The sequence below is a fragment of the Rhinatrema bivittatum genome, chromosome 17 (assembly GCF_901001135.1).
Source record: "Rhinatrema bivittatum chromosome 17, aRhiBiv1.1, whole genome shotgun sequence".
NCBI lineage: Eukaryota > Metazoa > Chordata > Amphibia > Gymnophiona > Rhinatrematidae > Rhinatrema > Rhinatrema bivittatum.
In genome coordinates this window covers 17,948,667-17,974,434 of record NC_042631.1, presented here as the reverse complement: position 1 = coordinate 17,974,434, position 25,768 = coordinate 17,948,667, and the positions used below count along the sequence as shown (strand labels likewise).

Genomic DNA, 25,768 nt, shown 5'->3' with positions numbered 1-25,768 from the left:
ACAGGCTGAGGGTGCCCTAGTTTATAGGGAGCCTGAAGGCCGTCACATCTTCTGCACAACTATGAGGGTTAGAGAGACTATTTTCCTCATTGGGTGTTATCCAGACCAGCTTTAACTACTGATATATACACATGCAGAATCCATGTTACAGCACCACATGCAGCTATAAGCTTACTGTGACATAGCATCGCTACTAATAGAAGCCCAGGTAGGAGAGGAAGACTAAAACAGTCTGGCAGGCTATGCAGGGGACCTAGATTGGATGTTTGGGCAACAGTCTCACTAGTATTGCTTGATATTTAGATTATTACAGAACTTTCGAGTTAGGCATGAGAAAAGTGGGTGCTGGAAGGAACTAAGAGGGGACCTTACAGAGTACAAGTGAGGAATACAAAAAAGGTTTGTCCTGGATGGATAAAGAAAGACAGACAGACAGACAGAAACACACACACACACACACACACACACACACACACACACACAGCGCTACACAATCACAAATACAAAATCATCATTCACAAAAATAAATCCAGCTCACTTTTGCATTCACAACGTTAATGAGCTCAGGGGCTAAGAATGCTAACCCCTACCCACAAACTACAGGTGCAAAATATCCCAGCCCCCGTCTAATCCCCCCTTCTGGCAAAAAACCAGAATCGTGGGAAGCCAGGGACAGGATTTAACTTCTGACATTCTCAGTGCACTACAAGGTAAGGTCAATGGGGTTCCCATTGTCCTGCGGAGCAGAGTGAAGACCCAGACAGGATGCAGCCCGTGAAGTTCTCATTGCACTGCGGAGCAGAAGAGCCAGGGTGCAGGAGCAGATGGAGCCACCAGGCTTCTGAAAGACCACCAACAGACGAGACAGGTAAGTGCGGAGAGAGGCCTACGGGCAACAGGGGAAAGCAGCTTAGGAGTACAGTCGGACAAGGAGGGAAGTGGACACATTGGTGAAGAGAGCCTGAAGAGGTTCCTTTCTTCAGCTCCTCGGGAAGGAAGAAAAGGATTCCAAGTTGTGGGGAAAGCTGTGGAGCTCGTGAATGCGACTTTGGCTGTCTCGGGGGGCGATGACTGAACGGTTGTATGTAGGTGGCTAGAGATGTGTGTATGCAAGAAAAAAAAGGCTGAATTTCTCCATGTGTCCAAGTCATAAGTAGCAAGCTGTGAATTCACCGTATAAGCAAGGCTTCTTTTCTCCATCCTGTGCTGGAGTGCACTAGTACTTAGCATAACTTTGCACGTACTGTTAAACTGCGACACACGGCTCTGACAAACACCAAGTATTAGAATGCAGATACAGCTCTCTTTCAGACTGACTTTATTTACATAAATATTCAGATAAGGTTTCCAGATAAAATCTTACACCACCCAGAGTTCGGTCCTCTCGCCTCTATTTTGCTTCTGGCTTCTTGTCCCCCTCCTCCAGTTTCAGATCTTCCGTTCCTTCTCGATGAGCAGGAAACGTCTCCCAGGGGCTGCTCAGGTCAAACTTGCGGAACTCCTGGGAGAGCTCCACGGGCTCTGCCACCACCCGCTTCACCTCGTCATCGTAGCGCACCTGAAACACGGTCAGAGGTCATGGCTGAAGAGAGGGCTTTCCAGATAGCTTCTGCTTAAGAGGGAGGCCACAGCCTACTGCTAAGGGAGGGGGTCTCTCACCTTAGGCACTTCAGCCCTATCATTCCCTCGTAACCACACTGACATAAAAAGAGTGAGCTTTTTATGTCAGGACATGTGTCAGTATGTCCGTATATAAAAAATCTTTAAATAAATAAATCTCAAAATCCATCATCTGGATTTTAATAACTGGTCCTTACGGCGCTGCGCATGTTAAGCGGTAGCAGTGGCGGTCCACATAAAAGAAAAACAGGGCCTAAATTCAAGTCTACTAATAAGTAATATACAGTGACAGCCTGTCTTCCCCGTTCTCCCATCACCTAATTGGCTCTGAAAGAAGAACACACCTCCACATATCCAGACAACGGAAAGTCTTTACGAAAGGGGTGCCCCTCAAATCCATAATCTGTAAGAATCCGTCTTAGGTCAGGGTGGTTTGCAAAGAAAACACCGAACATGTCCCAGACCTGAAAGGGATAGCAAAAGAAGGCAGAACATAAGAATCAACCTTTATCACGCTCTGCTATACTCTAGAGACACAAGGAAAGAAAATAAAAAGCAAATCAGTGGCATATTCTAATAGCCACGTAAATTGTTAAGAGAGATAAGATGATCCTTTTGTAACTTCCTTAAGGTCCAGACCCAGCTACTGGCATATACAAACTCCTTTTGCTCTTCATGAAGTAATATGGCCACCTTGTTAGTTCACTTGATTATGTAGAAATAAGGGGCAGCAAACAAACAGCAATCTTTTTGCCAAACTAACCCAATATATCTGTGACTAAGAACTGAATGACCATTGCTGGATGACCTAAGGAATTAGTACATCAGAAGAACATCCATTACACACTATCAAATGGACAGAGAATAAATTAGTAGGAATGTGCATTCGTGTGTCCATTCATTTGGACGGCTATCACATATCTAACGAATGTAAGCACAATGAATGGTGCGCACCTAATGGATGCACTTTAGACGGTCGAGCATACCATTCGTTTTGTGCATACATTCGCTTATGCGCAAAACGAATGGATGTCCAAAAACTAATGAATGCACATCCCTATATTAGACAACTCTAAAGCATTTCAGAATCTGAGTAAAATCACAGCTCTGTGACAAACAGAAAAAAATTCTAACATTTGTGGGCTAGAAATGATTGCAATAAAAAATGAAAATTAGATATCCACAACCAATGTGGATGGGAAATTTTGGTCTTTTTTCTGGTGCAGTTTAATATGCTACCTATAAACCATTTTAAATACAGCATAATATGAATATGGTAAAAAAAATTTTACAAGAGAAAAAAAGATCACATTATTTCACTTATGTTTAATGTGACCAGAGAACCTGCCTGATCTTCAAATCTGGATCAAAGGATGAAGCATGTATTTGTTCTCCCTCTCTCTTGTTAAGTGCCCTTACTCTCACCCTCCAGCTCATTCTCTTATTCCTTCAGTACTCCCCTACTCATTCTTTCACTCCCAAACACCCTAAGCTCACTCTCTCAATTCCTCTCTCTCCTTGCTCGTGTCACTCCTCCAACCCCCTTTCTCACTCACCCCTAGCCTTCCCTCACTCACTCATCCCCCCAGTCTCCCTTGCTCTCCCACCCCTCATTGTTTACTATCTTACCTATTCCCCCTTGCTTTATCCACTCTCTCAAAATTAATTATTTCATCATGCTCACTCTTCTGCCACTCTAATTCCATTCTATTTTTGTCCAACCCAATCCTTTGCTCCACTCTCTTCATGCAATTTTGCTGCCGTTCCTGCTTCCCTTTGCTCATTACCTAATATGTGATCTTTCTCCTGATAACCCCCCCTCCCCCTCCCTCTGGCAGAAGGAAAGCAGCAGCAGTAGCACTTCTTACCTGCGGCTGTTCACAACCTTCAGACTGTGAGGCAAGAAGAGGGAGAATGGAGAGAGAACTTATTACACTGAAGGATCCTACCCTGTGGGGATGGGAGGTGGTAGGGTTTGTTACTAAAGAGGCTACTGGTTTTGATGTAGTACCACCTCCAGAAAGGGTTAGCGGGGCAGGCACCCTTCACCTATGCTGTGCGACTGCACAAGTTGCAGACCCCGCAAGCTGGCCCTGAGCTCTCTCCAGTCTCTTTGCCCTATAGCTCTGTTCTCTGGTGTCTCTCTCCTTTCTCTCTTCCTCCTACCTGGGTCTCCATCGTCCCATATTTTCTAATAAATTGACGCCTACTTCTCTGCAGGCTGTGTTACATGATGATTTCTCCAGCCAAGCCTAAGCTTCCTATCAAGAAAGAGAAAGGTATTCTACGCTGAAGCAGAGTTGATTACAAGGCTAGGGAGACAATTTCTGTAAAGTTTCCCTTAGGATCAGGCTCCTGTTAACACTGCATAGAAGAGAGGGGTTATTCTATAAAATATGGATCCCTATATTGTACTGCATTAATTCCCGAAGAGGACTGTACAGAGCTTAAGGGCCGTACTCAGGAGGGCCATGACTGTGAAGTTTGGTACCTGCAAGGATAGGTAGAGGACTTACCTCCCTCTCATACCAATTTGCTGCCTGGTGCACGGATACCACGGACTCAATGGGGGTCAACTCATCCGTATAGGTCTTAATACGGATACGAGAGTTAAAGCGCAAAGAAAGGAGATTATAAACAATCTGCAAGAAAGACACCAAAAGGCACCGTTAACTTTTCCAAAGCCACCGACAAAGGTGTTTAAAGCCAACCAAGCTTGCTGCTAGGTCGTAAGATAAAAGTGCAGGCCCAGGGACATATGTCGGGCGATTCAGAGTAACCATGCCAGTCCCAAGTTTACCATGGGAAGCAGCCCCATCCTTGGTGCAAATGGCTTCTGTGATTTTTGACACATAAGTAGCCTATCTGCGGTACAGCATTTACCCGTGCAAGCGGATGCGCAGAGATTAATGCTTGTATTTTACACACTGTGTGGCGGAAGCTGCGGTTTATAAAATACCAGGCACTGCTGCTCTGAATGTTTCAGTACACTAGAATATTTTCAATGCCAGAAAATGCAGAATCTCTTCTCTTTTACAAATCTAAGTGCATATATTTTAGGCAAGGAAAAAAATCTATCACTTACACGTAATAAACCTGATTTTCCACACGGAGGAAGGTGTCTCATAAAGTACAGGTGTAGACAGTTTTGAAAATACTTTACTTGCGCACGACCTTGGAATCATCGGTTTGCCAATACCTCCACCAATTCACCCAGACCCTCCAGCACTTCATCCTGAACCCCCCCCCCCCCCCACCAGTTCACCCAAATCTCCCACCCCAAAACTGAAGACCTGTCTGATTTCACTTGCTCCAGTCAATCAGCAGATGTAAAAAGTGTACAAATGTGTTTGGTAACGTGCATGCGCATACATCTTACAAAACAGCAACTACAGTGTGCACTTCCGAGCCGTGCCCAGACAACCCTAGACCGAACACACGTGTGAATGCTCAATGTTTATAAAACAGCATATACATGTACCCATGCCACTTACAGGCATATGCACTATTTTTCTGTATGGAGCCTCTATGAAAACGTACTCCACAGGGACCTAGCAGGATTATTATTTTGTATTTTATGCTTATTTTTATTGTGCATCCCATTGATTTGTTGTAAGAAATGCGATTCATGAAACATAATAAACTAAACAAACCTTCAAGGCCCTTAGCTTACCCGCCCCCTCTTCCTGCCCTTTTATGCTGCTGCATAGCAATGCTTGTTTGAATGGAAGTGGCGAGGCACAAAGGGACTTTTCATTCATCCCATATTTTCTATTCTAATTGTAAATCATTCCTGAACAGAAGCTCTAAATGTGAGCTTGCAGGGTCCGCTCTTCTCAACTTGTATTGTAGTTGGCTCATGGCTTCCCCTCCTGCTTACAGAACTAAACAAGTCACTAAACCTTTCACCTTAGGAAGACAGAGGTTCAAATCTTGCTTTAGTTATAATCATAGCTTTTATAACAAGAACCCATGCAAATAGACGAGGCACAGGAAAAGGCGGCAAGCAGAGGACACTACTATTTTATTAATCTAGTTGTGAATTTAAAAAAAAAAAAAAAAAAAAAAAAAAGATTACACCTCTGTTTAAAAACCACAATCACAAATGACTGAGCACCCCAATTTTGAATTTTAAAATCTCTGGACAAGAGGAAAGCTATAAGCCTCATATGATGCTGTTGAAGAAAACAAAAAAGCTGGCATACAGGAAAATCTGAATAACTGAGTGTAAGAAGGGAGATAAAAATGTAGTGTGTGTGGGTTTGAATGGGTGGGGGAGGGGGGATAGGAATCCCACTCTGATTAAGGACCCGATGAACAGTGTGAAGAACACCAAGCTCCCAAGGAAATGTCACTTCCTGGGCAGGATCTGCCTCCTCTTGATGAGAAACTAAAAAAAAACCAAAAAACTTCACCGGATTATTATTAACAACGTGAAATAAAACAAGTAAATGGGTGGGTCAGCGCTTACTGATCAATCCTACTTCAGCAGCTTAAGCAGCAGGGATACCAAAATGGCTAGCAAACTTTGCAAATGGCACCAAAATAGCAAGGACTGATCCAGCCCTGTGTACTACTAGGCTAGGCTTCTGCTCTCCAGGTTGTTTGCAGATACTGCAGAGGAAGCGTTTACAGCCCCTGGGAGGAGGGAGTGTGGAAAAATTATTAAGGAGTTATTTAGTTAATGAGAAGAACTTTGTAACGCGATAGAAATTAGTGGAATAAAGATAATCACCAATATAGCTAGTGTAATTGCTTGACATAAAGTCTATAAGTTCTGAAAATAAATATGCCAGTTTTCTTAGCTTGGTTGTAACAAGAAACAAGGCATGAGATCAGATATATTAATGAGAAGTTAGTCTCATGAGTAAATGTGCAGATATCATGGAAAACAAGACATCAGCAACCTAACCGCACCTAACTGTTGCTGATATGATTAGCACAGGCAGTTGAGGCCTCAACAAATGGCAAGAACATATGGGAATAGCCCAGAGAAGAAACTGGGACATAGGTCAAGAAAATTAGCATAAAATACTAAAAAGTTCAGACAGACTGGTTAGATCAGAAGAAAGAAGAGATCGCAAGAAAAGCTTGCTGGATATTAAAGTGACTGATCTCCAGCACTGTGCTTCCGATTTTCCAAGATATATAAGGCTCACACTGGAAACTGTGAGGGAGGTATCTTTGCATATATTCTTAACTCAAAATCTAGTCGTGTATGCTTTCATTGCCTATTTTCAGAATTGTAAGTAAAGCTTCTAACTTATAAATAAGCGTGTTGTGCATTCTGTGACATAACCACCACTATCCAGCCTACCCAGTTACAGGGATTCTCCACCATTGCTCAACAGTGATATCAAATACTAGACTTAGGGTCCATGCTGGCAGGTTTTTGGAGCAAGCTGCTGCTTGTGGCCTCTGACCAAAGACTTTTGCCACAATGGCTGGGCTAGGTGGGAGGAGGGGCAGAAAACAAATACGGGGAAAAATGAAGGCTCATGGTGTCATAGCTCAAGAGAGGCTGGTTTCAAATGAGTAGGAAGTCCAAAAGTGCTGGATCAAAAATAAACAGGAGATGTTGTGGTGCATACGTCTGTCTGAACGGAAGAATTCTTCAGTTCATTGTTGAGGGGGAAGCTCTAGGCATTACCTCAAGTGCCATAACCTCAAATAAGGAAAGAAATGCATGAATATTGCAAACATTTAAATAAGAATCCAGGATGCAAACAAAAATGTTACCACATGAAAAGGCAAAATGATTAAACACAAATACATGACTCCATTCCCATCTGAAAAATGCCCCCAGTTTGTCACTCCTCAAATAAAGGATAAATGAACAGCTGAGAACAAATAACAGATGCAACCAATATGGCATATGAAGAGCAGATCTGCAGCTGTGAGGAGAGATTACTTGCATGACCTTGAAAAGTGGCTAATACCAGCCCTCATGGGGCAAAACCCGATCTGTTTGTAAAATAACCAAAATCTTGGACCAAGTGTACACAAATAGACCCAATGACTTCTGTGGTGAGAAAACAAACTCTGGAATTTGTTGCCAGAGGATGTGGTTAGTGCAGTTAGTATAGCTGTGTTTAAAAAAGCTTTGGATAAGTTCTTGGAGGAGAAGTCCATGACCTGCTATTAAGTTCACTTAGAGAATAGCCACTGCCATTAGCAATGGTTACATGGAATAGACTTAGTTTTTGGGTACTTGCCAGGTTCTTATGGCCTGGATTGGCCACTGTTGAAAACAGGATGCTGGGCTTCACCTTGGTCATACCCAGTATGGCAATTTCTTATGTCCTAACTGACAGAACTGCTGCTAACGCAGAATAGCGCAGTTTCTGAAATCCAAAGAATTACAAGATTCGAGGCAGCATAATTTTTACCAGAGGTAGGTTCTGTCGGACAAATCTGATCAATTTCTTTGACTGGGTGACCAGAGAGTTGGACTAGGGAAGAGCAGAAGATGAAACTGGATTTCAGCGAGACCTTTGACACGGTTTCACGTGTGATTATACATAAATTAAGCACCCATAATGACTGGTAAATGGAGGTCAAGCCGAGGAGTGGACCACAGAAATCGATCCTTGGACCAGTTCTTTTCAACACTTTTGTAAGCAATATTGCAGAAAGACCATCGGGATAAGGTTTGCTTTTTTGCTGAGGAAGATATGAGGAGAAGTCTAGTGAAGCTTGAGGAAAAGTCTAGATTCTGGTAACTAAGATTTAAAGCTAAAATATGCAGTAATGCATTGGGCTGTAGGAACCCCCAGTATAGGGGGCAAAATTCTTCTACATATGAAACAAGAGTGGGGGCGGGGGGGGGTAACTATATCTGATGATTTCAAGATGGCCAAATAGGTGGATAAAGCAATGGCAAAAGCCAGAAAGATGCTCGGCTGCATAAGGAGAGGAACAGTCGGCAGATAAAAGGAGGTGATATTGCCCCTGTATAAAGTTCCTGATAAGAACTCATCTGGAATACCATGTACAATTCTGGAGACTTATCTACAAAAGAATATAAACCAGATGGAGTCGGTCCAGAGGGTGGCTACTAAAATGATCAATGGTCTTCGTTCTAAAGCACAGGCAGGCCTCCTTCAAGGGAAAAGGGGCTCTAGAACAAGGAGATATGGGATATGGATGAAAGGGGGCGTACTCAGGAGTAATCTAAGGAACTATTTCTTTACGGAAAGGGTGGTAGATGCACGGAACAACCTCCCAGTGGCGGTAGTGAAGACAAGGACAGTATCTTAAGTTCAGAAACTGTGCTTGTCCCATGCTCTCTTGAGGATGTGAGAATCTGTTAGGCAGTTCTTGCCTCCTGCCAACAGAGGGCCTTTGTGGCCTCAGACAAGCTGTCTAGTCTTCCCAGCTCTGTGGCCTGCTGTCTAGTTATTCTGGTTAGTCCTCCCAGCTATATGGTCTGTACCTGCTGTTGATGGCCATCTTGTTCCTGTTTGGACTCAAATATATTCCATCCTCATGGTCTGCAGTTTGCCAGAGCCTGGTCTTATATTTGATCATAAGAACATAAGAAAATGCCATACTGGACCAAGGGTCCATCAAGCCCAGCATCCTGTTTCCAACAGTGGCCAATCCAGGCCACAGGAACCTGGCAAGTACCCAAAAAAGAACCTGGCAAGTTCTTTGTGGCCTTATGTTTGATCTTACTCTTAGGCCTATGTTTCTTGTTCCTGTTTTGCCCTTGATTGCTTTGTATATCCTGTGCTCCTTCAATAGTACTTTTTCTGTGGGTGCCTTCCTGTAATGATCCTGCCATACTTCTGTCAGTGCCTTCATGTCTCCAGCTTTGAATTCATCCTCGTCTCCATGTATGCCTTGTGTTTCCTGTTGTCCAAGTCCTGCTGGCCACCACCCCTTAAGGCTTAACTCGAGGGGAAAGAGGACGTCACAGGCAGAAGACATCTCGTTCCTGCTCTAGTTACAGCTTGCCAGTCTCGTCTTGTCAGGCATGGGCTGTGCACAGACTGAGGGTCACATAGCACTCTTGGCAGACTTACCTACCACTCCTTCAGAGATCCCCTGTGACAACGTAATGTAAAACTGAGCAGTTGGTGTGGATGGGCAGACTAGATAGGCCGTGCAGTCTTTTTCTGCTGTCATCTTTCTATGAATATTTACTGTGGACACTGAAGACCAGACCTGTTTGCAGATCTCAAGAACTAGAGAAACCCTGACCTAGAATACAGGGGGGCCCTGCTCTCTCAAGCTCATGTATTCTGTTGGTACCAAAAACTGCTTTGCACCCTCCTCCTGTTTTGTTTTTTTAAGATCTATACTCTTCTCTAGGCCAGATGCCTCTTACCTCAAAACGGTTCAGTCGGGTTGGGATGTCGACCGCAGCCAGGTCAGCCAGGGATTTGAACTGAGCATTGGTATGATCGCGAAGGAACGTTAGAACTGGAACGATCCCATCTGGATGGATCATAATCTCCAGCTCATTAAAACAAGTCACCTGGTAATAAGAAGAAATGGAACAACAGATTTATTACTGGACACTGATGGCAAACAGTGTTTGATTTACTAAGCTGCATTCCCATAGACACAACATGGGAGAAATGCCATAGTAAATCAAGCCCAAAATGTCTTGGTTTAAGCCATTGATTTTAATTAGTTATTTTTCCATTTGTAATTTTTTTTCTTTTAGTATACTCCATCTCGTGGTTGCCATGCAGAGGGACCTGAGTTTGATTCCCAGCCACTGAAAGGAAGGGAGGCTTGGTCACAGAGCAATAGCAACACCTAGAACGCACGTAAATGAGCGCATGATCTAAAATAGCCTGAACGCACGCACATGTGCGAGCAGTTTTACGTGCACAAATACCACGTCTACCACGTGAGGGGATTTTAAAAGCCATGTGCACCGACGCCATTACCAGTTTTCCCAGTTCATTTACAGTTCACCCAGGTAAGGGATAGGACTTCCAAACCCCCCTTGTTTAATAGCCTCCCTTCTCCCCTGTTAGCTCCGACCCTTAAAAAAAAATGCCAATCTGTCAATGGAAAAATTGCTTACCTGATAATTTTGGTTTTCTTTAGTGTAGACAGATGGACTCAGGACCAATGGGTTATGCTCTCCTGCCAGCAGATGGAGAGACGGAGTCAGAGTTCAAAGCCGAGGTCACCCTACAGACACCCCTACAGGGATCTTCAGTATTTCTCAGTCTCCAGCAGATGGTGGACGTACCTCTCCCTATGGGGATTTCTGTCCTTTTTGATAGAAGAAATTCTACTTTTAAACTGGAGAAAAGAAAGATTGAGCCCCACTCTCCTGCAGTGATACTTAAAGGCCCCTCCCCCAGTTGAGAATCCCTGAGGTGATTTCCGAGATCCCTCAGAGCTGTGCCTTGAACTGGTAGCCGGTTCCCGGCATGGACTTTGCTGCTTAAGCAGCTGAAAGGCAGCGGGTGCAGGAAGTTAAGCGCAGCGGTGACGGCCAAAGCCCTCCCCCCACCCCCAGCTGGAGACCGTCTCTGTATTCAGCCACTAAGTGCTGAGCCCCGATCCCGTTGGGGTAAGGGGAAGTGGGCTTCTGACTGGGTTGAGCAGCCCCCCCTGTGGGCTAGGCCCCGCTTTAGGCTTGGTTGGCACACCGCGTGGTAGGCCGCGGCAGCACCATCTTGTCTCTGTGCGTGCTGTGTTGCCTTATATAGAACATCGGTATGCCCAGTGCGTTGGCTCTGCGCACATACGCGCACCATTTACTATACGCAGAATACAGGTAAAGCCGGGCGCATGGGCTGTGCATGCGCCTCGCTGCATCCCGCCTAGGCGCCCAAAATCTGTGCGCACAAAACTTTAAGCGCGAGCTGGCAGAACATACAGTTACCACTGCCAATGGCTCTGGCAGCCAAAAAACATAAGCGCCTTTCTCTCTGCACTGCTTGTCATATTAGGGCTTCACAATCTGGGTATCAGGGCTCTCGTTCAGACCTGGCTGGAAGAAGAGATGCTATACTCCTTCCCTCCATGGCCCCTGCTGGCATTGGTCCTGGGTCCACCTGGCTACACGCTAGGAAATTTATCTTTATTTTATTATCTACACATCCTCTATAGTATCTCCTGGTTTTGGCTCGTCTGGCTTTTAAATTTTTATTTATTTATTTAGATTTTTTTATATACCGGCATTCATGAACAGGTCACATCATGTCGGTTTACATAGAAAACAAGGGGTGCCATGAACAGTAGAACTAAACTAGTGCAAGGGGGAATGCAGTTACAAAAAACCAGGGGTAAAATAACTGGGAGGGAGAAAAATAGGGACAGAGGGGAGTAAGAGAACTGAAGGGGATAAAATAAATAACTTAAAGATTATTTACAATATCTTCTCTTATTTCTTTATAAATTACTTTATGATATTTACAATATCCCCTTTAAGGCTCCTTGCAGAACCCTGCATCAAGCTGCCTCTGTAGTATTCCCAGCTTTGGTCAACCTGAGCCTGAATTCAAGCCCAGGTCTTCCTCACTGCAATGCACAGCACTGCCAACAAGCCCCCTGGGCTGATTCGCCTAAATTATTTTACAAAACCTCTTTCTAGAAAGAGTAATTTATAAAGAAATAAGAGAAGTTGCTGGGGTTGGTGGATGAGGGATCAGAAATGTTTGCCCATCAAATGATGTACTTATGGAGAGGACAATCTTTTCTTTCTACTTGTCGTCATTCGTCTTAGATGCACCCAGCATTTTGTAAACGTACAAAACCCCACACATTCTGGTGGTGTCTTTTCATTGAATTTTCAATGAATCACCAGATTCCAAAATGCGCTACAAAGTGACATCAATTCTAAATTGTCCTTAATTTTTATAGACCCATTCCTAGAATATGACACAGGGAAAAGGAAAGTCGAGTTCTCTTCCCACCTCCAACCATTAAGGATTTGCATATAATTTATCTGAAAATGTTTATAACCTCAGATCTTCCCCACTATGATAATAGTGACCACAACCTGAAGTAAACCTATTTTATAAAATATTAATCAAAATGCTCTAAATCATTATGGCATATCAATCCTAAGTCCTTAACCCCTCCTACATCCACTGAAATAAGGATCTAAAATAGCTTGTGTACAATGAATATTAATAGGGAGAACTTCTGATGTGACTCAATTGATTTTGTAACCAGACAGATCCAAAAAGAAGCCAATAGTGTCTGAGAGTTTAGCAATGGAAACACCTCTCAAAGTAACTGGTCCCAGTCTTGAAAATGTTACTAAGTCTAACCTAAATCACTTACTACTTGTCCTATCTGAAGTGGAACTGGAGAACAAATAATCACTGTCCTCAATCACCTACTCCCTATCAAGTCATTCTCCATGCTTCTCTTTACAAACAATAACTTTAATCTATCCATGCTGGTTATATTTTCTAAGAAAGAGATGATACAGGAAATTTCACCAGAGAGTCTTTACCTCTCCACAACCTTGTCCTGTGCGCATGCACACACACACACACAGACATGCAGAATTCAGTTGTCGGCTGTAACAATCAATGCTGTTACCAACACTTACCTGAACCTGCTGTACATACTTGGGCAGAATCTCAGCCACATACTCTCCAAAGACAGAGAGCTGCTTCTGCACTGCCACATCCTGTGGGCGAACCGTGGCTGCAAAGAACAGCAGCAGAGAAGATTAACTGAGGAAAGCAAAACAAAACAGGTCTGCAAATAAAACAGTCACACTAGGGCTGACCCAAAGGCAGTGGGAGATCAGGGGTCTATTCCAGAGCACAGTTTCTACTCCTCAGACCGGTCAAAGATGGGGATGCCGCAGAGTTCCAGAGGAAAGGTGTCCCAGCCATTGTAACTCGCATACTAAGTTCCACAGAATGCCATTGTCGGGCTAAAGGACTATTTTATACCTACTATATCCTAGACTCTACTGTTTGCCTTAAAATAGGAGTTTAACTCATAAGAGACGGGACACAAAAAATATAGAAGCCAATATGCAACAGGTTGATCAGCCTGCTCCTCCCCCCCACCCCAGGGTAAGATGTGGCACTGACCCCCCCCCCCCCAAGCAGGTCTAAAGTTATCTGCTCTGAAGAGGCAGCAATGGAGGCACCAGGAGTGGGGCAGTAGGTCCCTAACTCCCAGCAGGGAAAACCAAGGTATCAGGGGAGGCAGTGCCACACATCATCCCTGCGGGTGACTGGGGGGCAAAAGGGTGGGGGTGCAGGCCGATCATCCTAGTTAGTAAAAACTGGGACAAGGGGCCTGGCGTACAATGCCGGACTTGTCTCCAGGCTTAAAAAAGGTTTGGGATGGGGTGAGGACAGCATGGCTCGACAGGGCCTTTGTATATTGTTTTGGTGGGGGAGGGAGGGGATTAGCCCACTGGCCCTTTTATTTCTTTTGCTTATGACAGCACTACTTAGCCGGATATCTTTTAAAGACATCTGGTTAAGTAGCATATTATCTGGAAGCAGATCTAAAGTTATCCAGCAATATTTGGCTGTTAGCCACATAACTTAAAAGAGGCATTCCAGGGAGGGGTTACCTGGCTAAATTATATCTGGATAACTGGCTGAATATGCCTATTTTGCTATTCAGATGGATAACTTTTGGTTATCCTTCTAAATAGCTTTTGGATATGGACCTCATAGTAAAAATCCTGACAACTTCAATTATTTGCAATATTAATTGTGAGGTGGCCCTCTGTCAAACATTTTAATAAACATCCTAAGGTTGTCATTCTTATTTTGCATAAAGTTTATTTATTTATACATACAAGTATTTATCATCCACCTAACACAAAATTGAGCTAAGTGAATAATAAAATAAAACATAAAAATCAAAATACACAAATATTGAAAAAGTTAAAGCATTAAAAATACAAACAGACATAAACAAGATCTTTGAGTAATGGATCTGGCAAATATTTTAGGAAAAAAATAGCTTTCTTCTTTGTTTCCTCGTGGTACATGTTATGTCACCAAGCCTTTGGGGGGGGGGGGGGTTCATGAAAACATCTAGCTATTAGGAACTGAACCTGAAAGCTATAAAAGAGCAATATCATACTTCAGAATGATCAGGTCAAACTATATTGACATTTGCTTTTAAAGAGCTGTTTTAATAGGCTGGCCCCATGGCTTAGACTGTTAACTATGGCCCAAGAGAGATGAGTTTGACTTCTTGCCATCCAGGTGGGATGGGGTAAAGCACAGAGGAAATATGCTCGACATCAAGGAAGGAGGCTGTCTCCTGCCAGCAGAAGCAGCAGCACTTCCCTCCAGCATAGCAGGGGTCTCTGTCATTTGGGCATGTGGATATGTTAGCTTCTTCACCCCAAATGTACTTTATTTCCACAATAGATTGTTGGTTTTAAGAATACATTACTTGCCAGCCCCTCTTCCTCCCTAGTTTAACTAGCATTCTTTTACCCAGCATATGCCCCTCTTCTAGTTAAATATAATTTATGTATCCAATGTTCTGTTATATAATCTCAGAAAAAATATATGGAACATACGCTTGGTTTCTGTTGCTGTTCCCTCAAACCTGGTTTGTAACAGAAATGCAGGGCGCTGAAGAGCAGCTGAAATTAACAAAAACGATTTTAATTAAAAGACAATGAAAAGATAACCCATGTCGCCAAATATACCAATCCATTCCCCAACAAATACAAAATAAGGCCTCCTTTAGCGCACTTTGCCCTTGAGAGAGTGAGAGAAGCAAGGGCAAGAACAGATTAACGAAGGGATGAATAGGAAGAAAAGAGTCGGGGGGCGGCAGAGGAGCCGGTGGGGAAAAAAGAGCCGAGCAGTGGCAGGCAGCGGGGACCCGTACGGTAACGGGAGGAAGGAGAGAGCGGGGGAGGAAGAAACGCGCTGCACCGATAACCCGGGAGCTGCGGGGGAAAGAAGCTGCCGCTGCCGCTGCCACCGACCCCTCCTCCTCCTGTCGGAGCCGCTGGCCCTCCCGTCCTTACCTCTCCCAGCGCCGCGGAGCAGGGCCCTCAGGCAGGCCGCCATTCCCAACCGGAAGTACCTGGGAGACTTGCCCGCAAGGACAGCGCGGGGCGGAAGCGGAAGCTTGGTGGTGGTGCAGTCGCCATTCCGTTCCCCCCCCCGCTCCTCACGGCCAGGGAGTTGCGGGATGAGAGGAGGGAGCGCTGGTAACGGGGCGGGAGGGATTCACGCACGCTGGGGGGGGAAGCCGCAGCCCGAGCTGAACCGGGCTCTTTTTTTCTTTTGGCGTTGGATCTCTTCTCGGGAGGGGGGCGGGGGAGCCTGATTTTAAAATAAACCGTCGCTGCCCTTGTGGCCATAGGTGCCGGGAGGCGTGGGGGTGGGGGAGATGGAAGGGTGCTGGGCCTCCGGAGCCCTTCTCTTCCTTGTCTGGGGGGGTGGGGGCTCCTCCTCGATTAGTGCTTCTCCTCTGCGATGCTTTGCTGCTTAGGGCCGGGGGATCGGAATCCCTGCTTCATGGTTTCAGTATTCGCTACCTGTTTATGCCCCTGGCCTCATTTTGTCAGCGGGATTGTTGTGCCAGGCCCCTCCGTGAGGGAGGCGGGTTTATTGCCTGCTTGTTTTGTTTCCCTGATCGTCAAGGTTTACTAATGCATCAAACAGGGCCTGTCCGAGAGCAATTCGTATTGCGGGGACGTTGATAACTGGTTTCACCTTATATAATTAAATAGAACTAAAGGTCAACCAACAAGTTGTAAGTGATGCTTTTTTTTAAATTGAACTAACTCTTGCTGATTGATCTTTATTTCGACTGTGTATCTAAGTAAACAAGACTAACGGCAGCACACCGTGATTAAAATAAGATGCATTGATTTTTAAGAGGAATATTATTTATGGGTCACATTCTGACATTATGGGCCAGGTGTATTAAAAAGATTTAGTGTCAATGGGGAAAATGCACAATACCTCTGCCCTATTACAAATACTTATGCTTATGTTCATCACATAGAGTGACTTCCTGAGCAGGGGACTCAAGCTTGGGGTTCAATTCCTGTTTTAAAGCAGATTTTTCAATTTGAAAACCTTCTTTAAAATAGTAGTTGAAACACAAGGTCTGATTGCTGTTTTTTGATAACTAAGCGCCAGGTAGTCACCTTCTCTTGCTTCTTTCTTTGAGAACATTTGTGTATTGTGATTGACAGCTAATTTATGGTACTGCTTTCTGGAGTCTAGTTCTAGTCTTGACCCAATTGCAGGGATTAAGGTTATAATCATAAAGAATTCTAATAGGGTTGGGGACAGTAAGGGACAAAGCACTGATAACGTATTCACCTCATTTGCTTTATTTTCTTTCAGACCTCTGGAATTTAAATACATACACAAAGATGGACTCCACAGAGGAAGCCGCAGCACAGCATCTTAGTGGTTCAAGTGAAGAAAACTATTTTGTAAATTACACATTCACAGACCGTTCTCACTGCAGCCGTGTGGCTCACAGCATCATGAAACTGTGTCTGGAAGACCAGCTCTTTGCTGATGTCACTATATGTGTAGAAGGGAAGGAGTTCCAATTGCATCGGCTTGTGCTATCCGCTCAGAGCTGCTTCTTTCGCTCCATGCTTACGTCCAACCTCAAAGAAGCTCACAACAGAGTCATTGAGCTGCAGGATGTCAGTGAGACAGTTTTCCAGCTGCTGCTTGACTATATTTATCATGGAACTGTAAAGCTGAGGGTGGAAGAACTTCAGGAGACCTATGAGGTGGCGGACATGTACCAGTTGTCCTCTCTCTTTGAGGAATGCTCACGATTCCTGGCCCGCACCGTGCAAGTGAAAAACTGTCTGCAGATTATGTGGCTAGCGGATCAGCATAGTGACATCCCACTTTACACAGCAGCAAAGCATTGTGCTAAAACGCACCTGTCCCAGCTCCAAGACACAGAGGAGTTCCTGAACCTACCCTTGCGGTTGCTGACTGATATAATTACAGGTTTGCCTCTACCAGTATATCAGATCTAACTCATAAGGAGTCTGAAATACAGCACCTGAGTTAGATTTTCAGAGGTTCAGCTATCAGCTTTTGGATTTAAGGTCGTAGGGTGCATGATCTAGGTGCTGGCTGGAAGAAATCTAACTTTCTTGATAGATACCTCCTATAATATCTGATGGACATTCTGATTTAGCTAATTACTAAATACCGGCCAAATCATATTTTGTAGTAAGGATCCATTCTCAAAAATATTTTGGTAAATGGAACGTAAACAGTGAAATTCCTTTAGACACACCCCAACTCCACAAAAATTTGATCATTTAGGACCTGCTTTACTAAACTTTATTCCCCATAGACAGAATGGGGAAAAGCCTTAGTAACTCAGGCCCTTACTGAGTCAAGCACCTTTTTCTTACATAAGTAGTTGCTTACTGAAACTTCAGGCCTGACCTTTGCCCTGGCTGAGATCCAGCACAAATTTTTACCTTTATTGTAAAAAGTAAATGAAGAGGCCCAGTGTTTTCCATTTTCTGCCCACTTTGGGATTGTGGGCCTGGAAGTGCTCACAAACACGCTCTCTTTCCCTCTAAATTCAACTAGTTTTCTCTTGTATGTTGTTACTTTTTATAGTTACTCATTTTGCTGTCTGCTCTACAGTCTCTCTCTTTCTCTGTTGTACAAATTACCTTTTATATCTGGCACACTCCTTTCATCCCAATCTCTCTCATGCCTCCTCAAGCATGATGCCTCATTGGCTTTCCTCTGCAGATCCCTCTTTCCACAATTTCTTTCTACCACTTTCTATCCCTCCTAAGCACTCAGCATCAAACAGCTGCACTCTCTCCCTCCCCAAATCTCTTCTGGTACAGGTTTCCATTTACTCAAGCACCTAGCCTGCCAACCTACCCAACCCGAATGCAACTGTTTACCAGGAGACTAGACCTGCAGTCATTAGATATCTTTTTAAGGTCATGAATGTGGATCTAATGACTCAATCTGTCACCCTGTTCAGAGGTCTCTTTCTGGGATTATGGTCTCAGGACTCCTGTTTCAGAAGGCACATTTTCTCTGTCTCCTGACTTTTATAGTACCAGGACTTCTGTTACTGATTTTACATAAAGGTCTCTTTTGATCTTTTGTATTAATGTTTGTAAATATTCTATGCATTTGAAAAAATATATATACCTGATGGATGTGCAAGAGTGTGTGCAAATTATCCTTTTCACTAAAGGGTGTTTATTGTATGCAAGAACATGGCAAATACATATATAATATGCAAAGTTTCACACTGGGAAAGCCAAAATAATAAGAATGGGGAATCTGAGATCCAAGAGAAGACAAGAAAATAGTTTCTGAGGGAGGACTGAAGTGTTGAGATAAAATCAGGGTGAGGAAAGAGACGTAAGGAGGATGTTAATTCCATAAGTAAGGTGTAAGGATTTGGAAGATGAAATATGGACTTGGCATAGTGTCGGTGAGGAGTAGAATATTGTAAAACTGATGTTGGTTGGTGAAGTGAATTAAAAACTTAGAGGTAAATAAGGCATGGACAACTGAGTGGACTAAATGCGAAGAAGTGGGTTATGACTTAGTCAAGCATCTAGGTAGGTACTGATCAGGGAGCCTCAAAGGAAATAGCCAGGTGGCTCCATGAGTAGAAAAACTGGCTTAGTGGTTTCCTGGGAGATGAGGGGCAGGCAGGAATACTGCTGAGATTTAAATGGCTATGAAATTGTGTTGCTGGTGTGTGTGTTAGTGGTAGGTCAGAGGTGCATGCAAGCGTATGTAGTTGGTGCATGAAGTGGTGAGTGTATGAGTGTGTACAGAGTGGCAGAGGTGTATATGACTATGCAGTGAGGGTACATGCCTGTTTGTTTTATTATGGTGTAATCCCCTCAGATGGACTTGTTTGGTGTAGCAGAATGTAAGTGCAACAAATCAGTTATGGGAGACTGTTGCATTCTGATTTTATCATGTGTAACAGAGTTTGTATGTTACAAATTGAATGCTTTTCAGATTATGATTCAGTTTGGGGGAGGGGGGGGGTAGTAACTGGGCACATTCCTGATTCTGGAGTACGCTTGTCAAATGGTATTTCCCCCCCCCCCCAACCCCCCAACTGAAATCTGAGCCCAAAACTTAAGTTCCCAGTTTCATCACCAACTAGCAGTTGAGGTCTGCAATCCAAAACAAACTGCCACATACGCCCCCGGGATTGTAATCTTTACAACCTAAAATGTGACCTATCTCCCCCATGCATGTGGCCGGTGCGCAGACTGAGTGGACATTTTTCTATAACTACTTTCTCCGTGCTTAAGCGTTTGCTGTGTTATTTCTCTGCCTTTTGCTCAGACGGCGTTCCCTGTTCCCAGAATCCAACTGTCGCTATAGAAACCTGGATCAACTTCAACAAGGAAGAAAGGGAAAGATTTTCCGAGACACTGACATCAAGCCTGAAGGTAAAACACCACCTCACTGCCCCAGTGGAGTGGGCCCAGGGCGTACGTGTGGTCCAGTCAGGCTAGAGTCTAAGATGAACGCGTAATCCATTCAGGCTGGGGCACGAGCCAAAAGTGTCACGCTTGCTCCAGACTCTCGAGAATTAAGAGGGTGTCTTTCTGCTTCTGGTATCACAGAAGCTGCTTAGTCGCCTGTGACGTAATATACTTTTCCTGTTTTACCGACTAGGAAATTGGTGAAAACGTTCACATCTACTTGATTGGGAAGGAGGAGTCGCGCACCCATTCCATCGCAGTCTCTCTGCATTGTGCCGAGGATGATTCCATCAGCGTGTGTGGCCAGAACAGCCTGTGCCACCAGATCACGGCGGCATGCAAGCATGGCGGCGACCTGTACGTGGTGGGAGGCTCCATCCCCCGGCGCATGTGGAAATGTAACATGGAGACCATGGACTGGGAGCGCTGTGCTCCTCTGCCCCGCGATCGCTTGCAGCACACCCTTGTGTCCGTGCCCAGCAAGGATGCCATCTACTCGCTGGGTGGCAAGACGCTGCAGGACACCCTCTCTAATGCCATCATTTATTACAGAGTGCAGGACAATGTCTGGATGGAGAGCAGCCCACTAGAAGTAGCCATCTCTGGAGCTGCTGGGGTTGCACTGAATGGGGTGATCTACCTAATGGGGGGCGAGGAGAACGACCTGGACTTTTTCACCAAACCTTCGCGTCTCATCCAGTCTTTTGACACTGCCACAGAAAAGTGCCACGTGAAGCCCTACTTGCTGCCGCTGGCTGGGCACATGCATGCAGCCGTGCACAAGGATCTGGTGTTTATCGTGGCCGAGGGAGACTCCCTGCTTTGTTATAATCCCTTGTTGGATAGCTTTACGAGACTGTGCCTTCCGCAAGCCTGGAGCTCAGCCCCCTCCCTTTGGAAAATTGCTAGTTGTAATGGTTACATCTATGTCTTTCGGGACCGCTACAAAAAAGGAGATGCTAGCACCTTCAAACTTAACCCCGCCACTTCTGTGGTGACTGTAACCAGCGGCAGCCGGGTTTTACTCACTAATCTGCAGTTCCTGTTAGCCTGAATTTCTGGAGAGAGAATTTGCTATTCCAAAAACAGTACAAATAAAAGGCAAAGGTACGTCTGTCTCTGCTTGTGCTTAGCCTCAGCAGTTGTGGGCATCCACTGTCCTGCATCTGCACTTGTTCCAGACAATATCAACTTTCATCTGTATGGCTGCAAGCAGCTCTTTTGCTACTGGCTGGGACTCTGTACAAGCAGCGATAAAGACTCTAATAGTGCTGGTTTCTATCTTTTATCCCATGGTCTAAATAGCTAGACCATTGAAACATGGCTCCCGAGAACTGTTGGGATGCAAGTTTTAATCCTATCCATCACTGTATGACCAAGGATAAATCATATAACTTGGAATTTTCCAGTGCCTCTGTTTGCTGAACTGTAATTGTGTATCATATTTTCTTCTGTGCTCCTTTATCCTCTAGAATGTAATTCAAGCTCCAGCAATGAGATGCAAGGCTGTCCATCCCAGAAGTGGCTGTGTGTATATTTCTGATATTACTTTGTAAAACACACTGACATCCTTTTTAATAAAAGGTATTACATAAATCCAAATTTATTCTGGATATTACCGAACATCCTCTTCCTGCTAGGTGAAGAATTAGCGATGACGATCTAAGAAACACAGTTGACATCAGGAAAGGTTCCCTGGGTCCATTCAGCATTTATGCCTGCCTACGGTGCTGTCACTTGTCTTCTCCAAGCCTCCTCTGCTAAGGTCCTTTTGGGTCTCATTTATGCATGATTACATTCTGCCGCTATGTCTCAATATCCTTTTGGGCCTTCCTTCAGCTTCCTATTATGGCCACTTATCCTTGAGCTTTTCATACTAGGAAGATACTGCCTGCTGGTGGTGTACTCCTCCCTCCCTTCTTATCATTTTTAATCTACCAGATACATGCATGGGATAGAGCTGCATACCTTGGGTGCCCAATGTATGGACATTTCTCATGTAGATCCTGACAAGCCGACTGGTTAGAATAAAATAATCCAGGAGAGGGATGGGGAAACACTGTCCTAGATGCTTGAGATAGATCTGCATACATAAGAACATACAATGGAGATAATGCATGCAAATCTCTCAGGGTTGTGGCTCTTGAGTGCTGGGGTTGGGGGTCCCCTAGTAATGATTGCACCTGCCAGACAGACCCAGCTCTGAGTCACTACTATAATTTCCAGCCTTCCAAATGGACCCAGCTTTTTAATTCTATAATCGCAGCCTCTATCTGTGTTCCGGGCTCCTGGTCTCCCTAAACGTGCTTCGATATCTTCCAATTTACCCATATTTTATTTTTAAATTTATACATTATACCCTATCTCCATCTTCATGGAGCTTTTTTTCTTGATGCCATCATTTTTATGCCCATTTTTATTTCTTCATATTCTCCTTGGGATAATATCTGACCACACAATCCTAGTTCTGAGGAAAAAAGTATTAGTCAAGTCTTTGAAAATTCCTACTCTGATTTCAACCCCTTGGCAGAGTGCAAGGTTGTTGCCTCCTAGGTGAATCAGCAAGATAAACAGAAGGGGTGCAATTCTCCCCTCTACATCCAAAAATGAGTATCAATTTGCTTTCACTCATGTCCCATAGTCCCATCCAGTGCAGATATACTGCTTTTGGTTCTAAGGTGGAATTATTTTACCTGATAATTTACTTTTGTTTAGGATAGACAGGCCAGTTCACACAAGTAGGTTCCCTGTACGTACCCAGATCAGTCCAGGCTCCTGGGCTTTTACCTTCCTGCCAGCAGATGGAGACAGAGAAAGTTTCACTGACACTGCCACATAACATGAGCTGCCACCTGCAGTCCCTCAGTATTTCTGTCTCTAGCAGATGGTGTAAAACCTGCAGTTTGGAAAGAAATAAAAGACAAAATTTCTGGATCCTCCCAGGGGGTTGTGAAGTTCTGGTGGAGCCGGCCACCCCCCCCCCCCCCCCCCCAGTTTGAGGCGGACGAGCAGCGGGTTGGTGACCCTTCTGATAGCTCGGTTCGGAAGTCCATGGGGTGGGCTATCTGGTGGTGAATATCCCTCATCCCCCATGAAAAGTGGTGGAACCTGCTGGCAGTTCTGCAGACGTCAGTGGATCTGGGAGGTATCCTTTTTATATGGTTTGTCCTGGGCTGGGTGACTGAAGTTTGGTGAAAGGAGACTGATATAGCCAATGCTCTGGCTTTTTTCTGATCTGCCATGTGGCCTGTGCTCCTGGAACCTGCACCAAAGGAAAGAATTGGTTTTTATGTATCCTTGTGTTCTCAGACACAAGGAGGTGCCGTGGGGAGGAACAGCATGGCGTTTCGGGGGGCTCTACGTCAAGCATGGCCAGACCAGTGGGTGACAGGGTCTAGTGCTGGGGCTCTCCCTGTCAACACAGAAACGGCAATTTTGATTGCCTAGCAGCGTCAGTGGGAAAGGCAGAGGAATCCCCTCCTCAACTATTGCCGGCAGTTCCCTGTCCCACAGAGAGGCACCTGCACCAAGGAGTCAACTCTGAGCGGGGTAAAGGTCTTCTGCAGGTTTTAATTTGCTTATGCGCAAAGCGTGTTTATGGAGTGGCCCCTAGTCTTTCTACTATCCGAAAGAGTAAATAACCGATTCACATCTACCCGTTCTAGACCTCTCATGATTTTAAACACCTCTATCATATCCCCCCTCAGTCGTCTCTTCTCCAAGCTGAAAAGTCCTAACCTCTTTAGTCTTTCCTCATAGGGGAGCTGTTCTATTCCCCTTATCATTTTGGTTGCCCTTCTCTGTACCTTCTCCATCGCAATTATATCTTTTTTGAGATGCGGCGACCAGAATTGTACACAGTATTCGAAGTGCGGTCTCACCATGGAGCGATACAGAGGCATTATGACATTTTCCGTTTTATTCACCATTCCCTTTCTAATAATTCCCAACATTCTGTTTGCTTTTTTGACTGCCGCAGCACACTGCACCGACGATTTCAATGTGTTACCCACTATGACACCTAGATCTCTTTCTTGGGTTGTAGCACCTAATATGGAACCCAACATTGTGTAATTATAGCATGGGTTATTTTTCCCTATATGCATCACCTTGCACTTATCCACATTAAATTTCATCTGCCATTTGGATGCCCAATTTTCCAGTCTCACAAGGTCTTCCTGCAATTTATCACAATCTGCTTGTGATTTAACTACTCTGAACAATTTTGTGTCATCTGCAAATTTGATTATCTCACTCGTCGTATTTCTTTCCAGATCATTTATAAATATATTTGCACATGTACTTGTGTGTGTACAACCGCAACCTAGTCTTGAGTGAGTATTTGTGCACGTCCTGGAGAGGTGTGCATGTATGCCCAGGTGGCATTGGTGTGCGTACAGGAGGCTGCTTAGAACTGAAGTTCAAGAGCTAGGCGCCAAAGACGAACAGGTCTAAGCGCCTAACTATATGTGAGGCTTGCCATCTGATAGCAATTCAGTCCTCACTCTCTCTCCATTTGTGTGAGTGCTGTCTAGAAGCTCAAAGCGATTTGATAATTACAGCTTTTGCCCATGTTGGGACAGCCTCTCAGCCTATGGTATCTCTGGAGGGGAGGGGAGTGGGAAGCGAGGCAACGGTCAGTTCTCCTCTTCCTTTGTTCCCGAGGACAGCAGCTTTCCTGAGAGAGAGTGCTGAAACTGCAGTCAGATTAGGCTTCTGCTAGAGCTTTTGATGCCCAGAGTCTGGGACTTCTTACAGGTCCTGGGTTCTATGGCCTAGACCTTGAAATTAAATCATTGGGTGTTAGCACATCTGTGGCCACTGCAGGGGGCTCTACTCTCCCACTGGAATCCGTTATTGGAAGAGTTTCATCTTTCTCTTCCATAGAGGGGGAAGCCAGGGACAGTCTCGAGCGTGGTATGGAATTGGAGAAGCTGAATTAGCTAATAGTAACCACCAATGCAAACCTCTCCGGATGGAGGGCAGTGTGGCAAGATCAGTTAGCACAGGACCAGTGGTCGAAACTGCAGGCCTCATGGCCTACTAATCAGTTAGAGACTAGAGTAGAGCATTTTGCATTGCTTGCCTATTTGCCAAGGTTATGTGGCCATCCAGTTTGGATCCTATCAGACAATGCGAAGATGGTGTAACCATTAAGGCGGAACCAAGAATCAGGCAGTGGCTCGAGAGGCGCGGGAGTCGATACTCTAGGCAGAGCAGCACTTGGAGCGGCTGGCAGCATCTCACATTGCCGCAGTGAACAACATTCAGGCGGATTTTATCAGTCGGGGAAAATTAGACCCCGGGGAATGGGAGCTGTTGGAGGAGTGATATGTCTCATTCACGGAAGATGGGGTATCCCAACCAAAGAGAACACCAAGGTGTTGTAGTTTTACAGCCACTGAACAGAACATTGTACAAAGGAATCTGGTGCTGCCATGGATTTGAGGGATTCTTCTTTCTCTTCCCGCCCAAGGCCTCTGGTGGACAAAGGATTACAGTGGATAAACAACCAGGTAACGTGATCCTGTAAGATCCAAAGTAGCAGCATAGACCCAGCTTCTCAGATCTGATCAACATGGCCATAGACAGGCCCCTGAGGTTAGGACAATCGGTCAACTATTTTCCATCAGGGCCCAATATTTTTGGGTTAGGTGGCTCATTTCTGTCTCATGGTTTATGGGAAATGCTTAGTCGAGTTGGTCCTATGTCTGATATCTGAAACTTGTC

General features: G+C 44.7%; 2 protein-coding genes across 4 annotated transcripts; one reads left to right on the top strand and one right to left on the bottom strand.

Moving 5' to 3' along the window:
• Positions 1-1,301: 1,301 nt before the first annotated feature.
• NDUFS3 (NADH:ubiquinone oxidoreductase core subunit S3) lies at positions 1,302-15,707 on the bottom strand. The gene is made up of 7 exons (XM_029582267.1): positions 15,575-15,707; positions 15,116-15,181; positions 13,157-13,254; positions 9,953-10,102; positions 4,137-4,262; positions 1,965-2,084; positions 1,302-1,558 (listed from the first exon to the last, which is right to left on the bottom strand). The coding sequence occupies exons 1-7, from the start codon at positions 15,615-15,617 to the stop codon at positions 1,391-1,393; spliced, it is 771 nt and encodes a 256-aa protein (XP_029438127.1). The 5' UTR covers positions 15,618-15,707; the 3' UTR covers positions 1,302-1,390.
• On the top strand, positions 15,645-21,894 carry KBTBD4 (kelch repeat and BTB domain containing 4). 3 transcript variants are annotated; one of them, XM_029582264.1, is made up of 4 exons: positions 15,645-15,760; positions 16,911-17,543; positions 19,896-20,002; positions 20,232-21,894. In XM_029582264.1, exons 1-4 carry the CDS (start codon positions 15,742-15,744, stop codon positions 21,090-21,092), a joined length of 1,620 nt encoding a protein of 539 aa, XP_029438124.1. In that variant the 5' UTR covers positions 15,645-15,741; the 3' UTR covers positions 21,093-21,894. The 3 variants fall into 3 exon arrangements, with proteins under 3 accessions (XP_029438124.1, XP_029438125.1, XP_029438126.1); XM_029582265.1 differs by lacking the exon at positions 15,645-15,760 and adding an exon at positions 15,928-16,308; XM_029582266.1 differs by lacking the exon at positions 15,645-15,760 and adding an exon at positions 15,928-16,700.
• The last annotated feature ends 3,874 nt before the right edge of the window (positions 21,895-25,768 follow it).

What these genes read in the sequence shown, in the direction of transcription:
- KBTBD4 (XM_029582264.1), top strand. An exon ending in GCTGACTGATATAATTACAG is followed by an intron (nt 17,544 to 19,895) that starts GTTTGCCTCTAC and finishes CCTTTTGCTCAG; the next exon opens with ACGGCGTTCCCTGTTCCCAG. An exon ending in CACTGACATCAAGCCTGAAG is followed by an intron (nt 20,003 to 20,231) that starts GTAAAACACCAC and finishes TTTACCGACTAG; the next exon opens with GAAATTGGTGAAAACGTTCA.
- NDUFS3 (XM_029582267.1), bottom strand. Translation starts at nt 15,617, where the DNA reads ATGGCGGCCTGCCTGAGGGCCCTGCTCCGCGGCGCTGGGAGAG. An exon ending in AACAGCAACAGAAACCAAGC is followed by an intron (nt 13,255 to 15,115) that starts GTATGTTCCATA and finishes TGTTCTTTGCAG; the next exon opens with CCACGGTTCGCCCACAGGAT. An exon ending in CAAATTGGTATGAGAGGGAG is followed by an intron (nt 2,085 to 4,136) that starts GTAAGTCCTCTA and finishes TATCCCTTTCAG; the next exon opens with GTCTGGGACATGTTCGGTGT.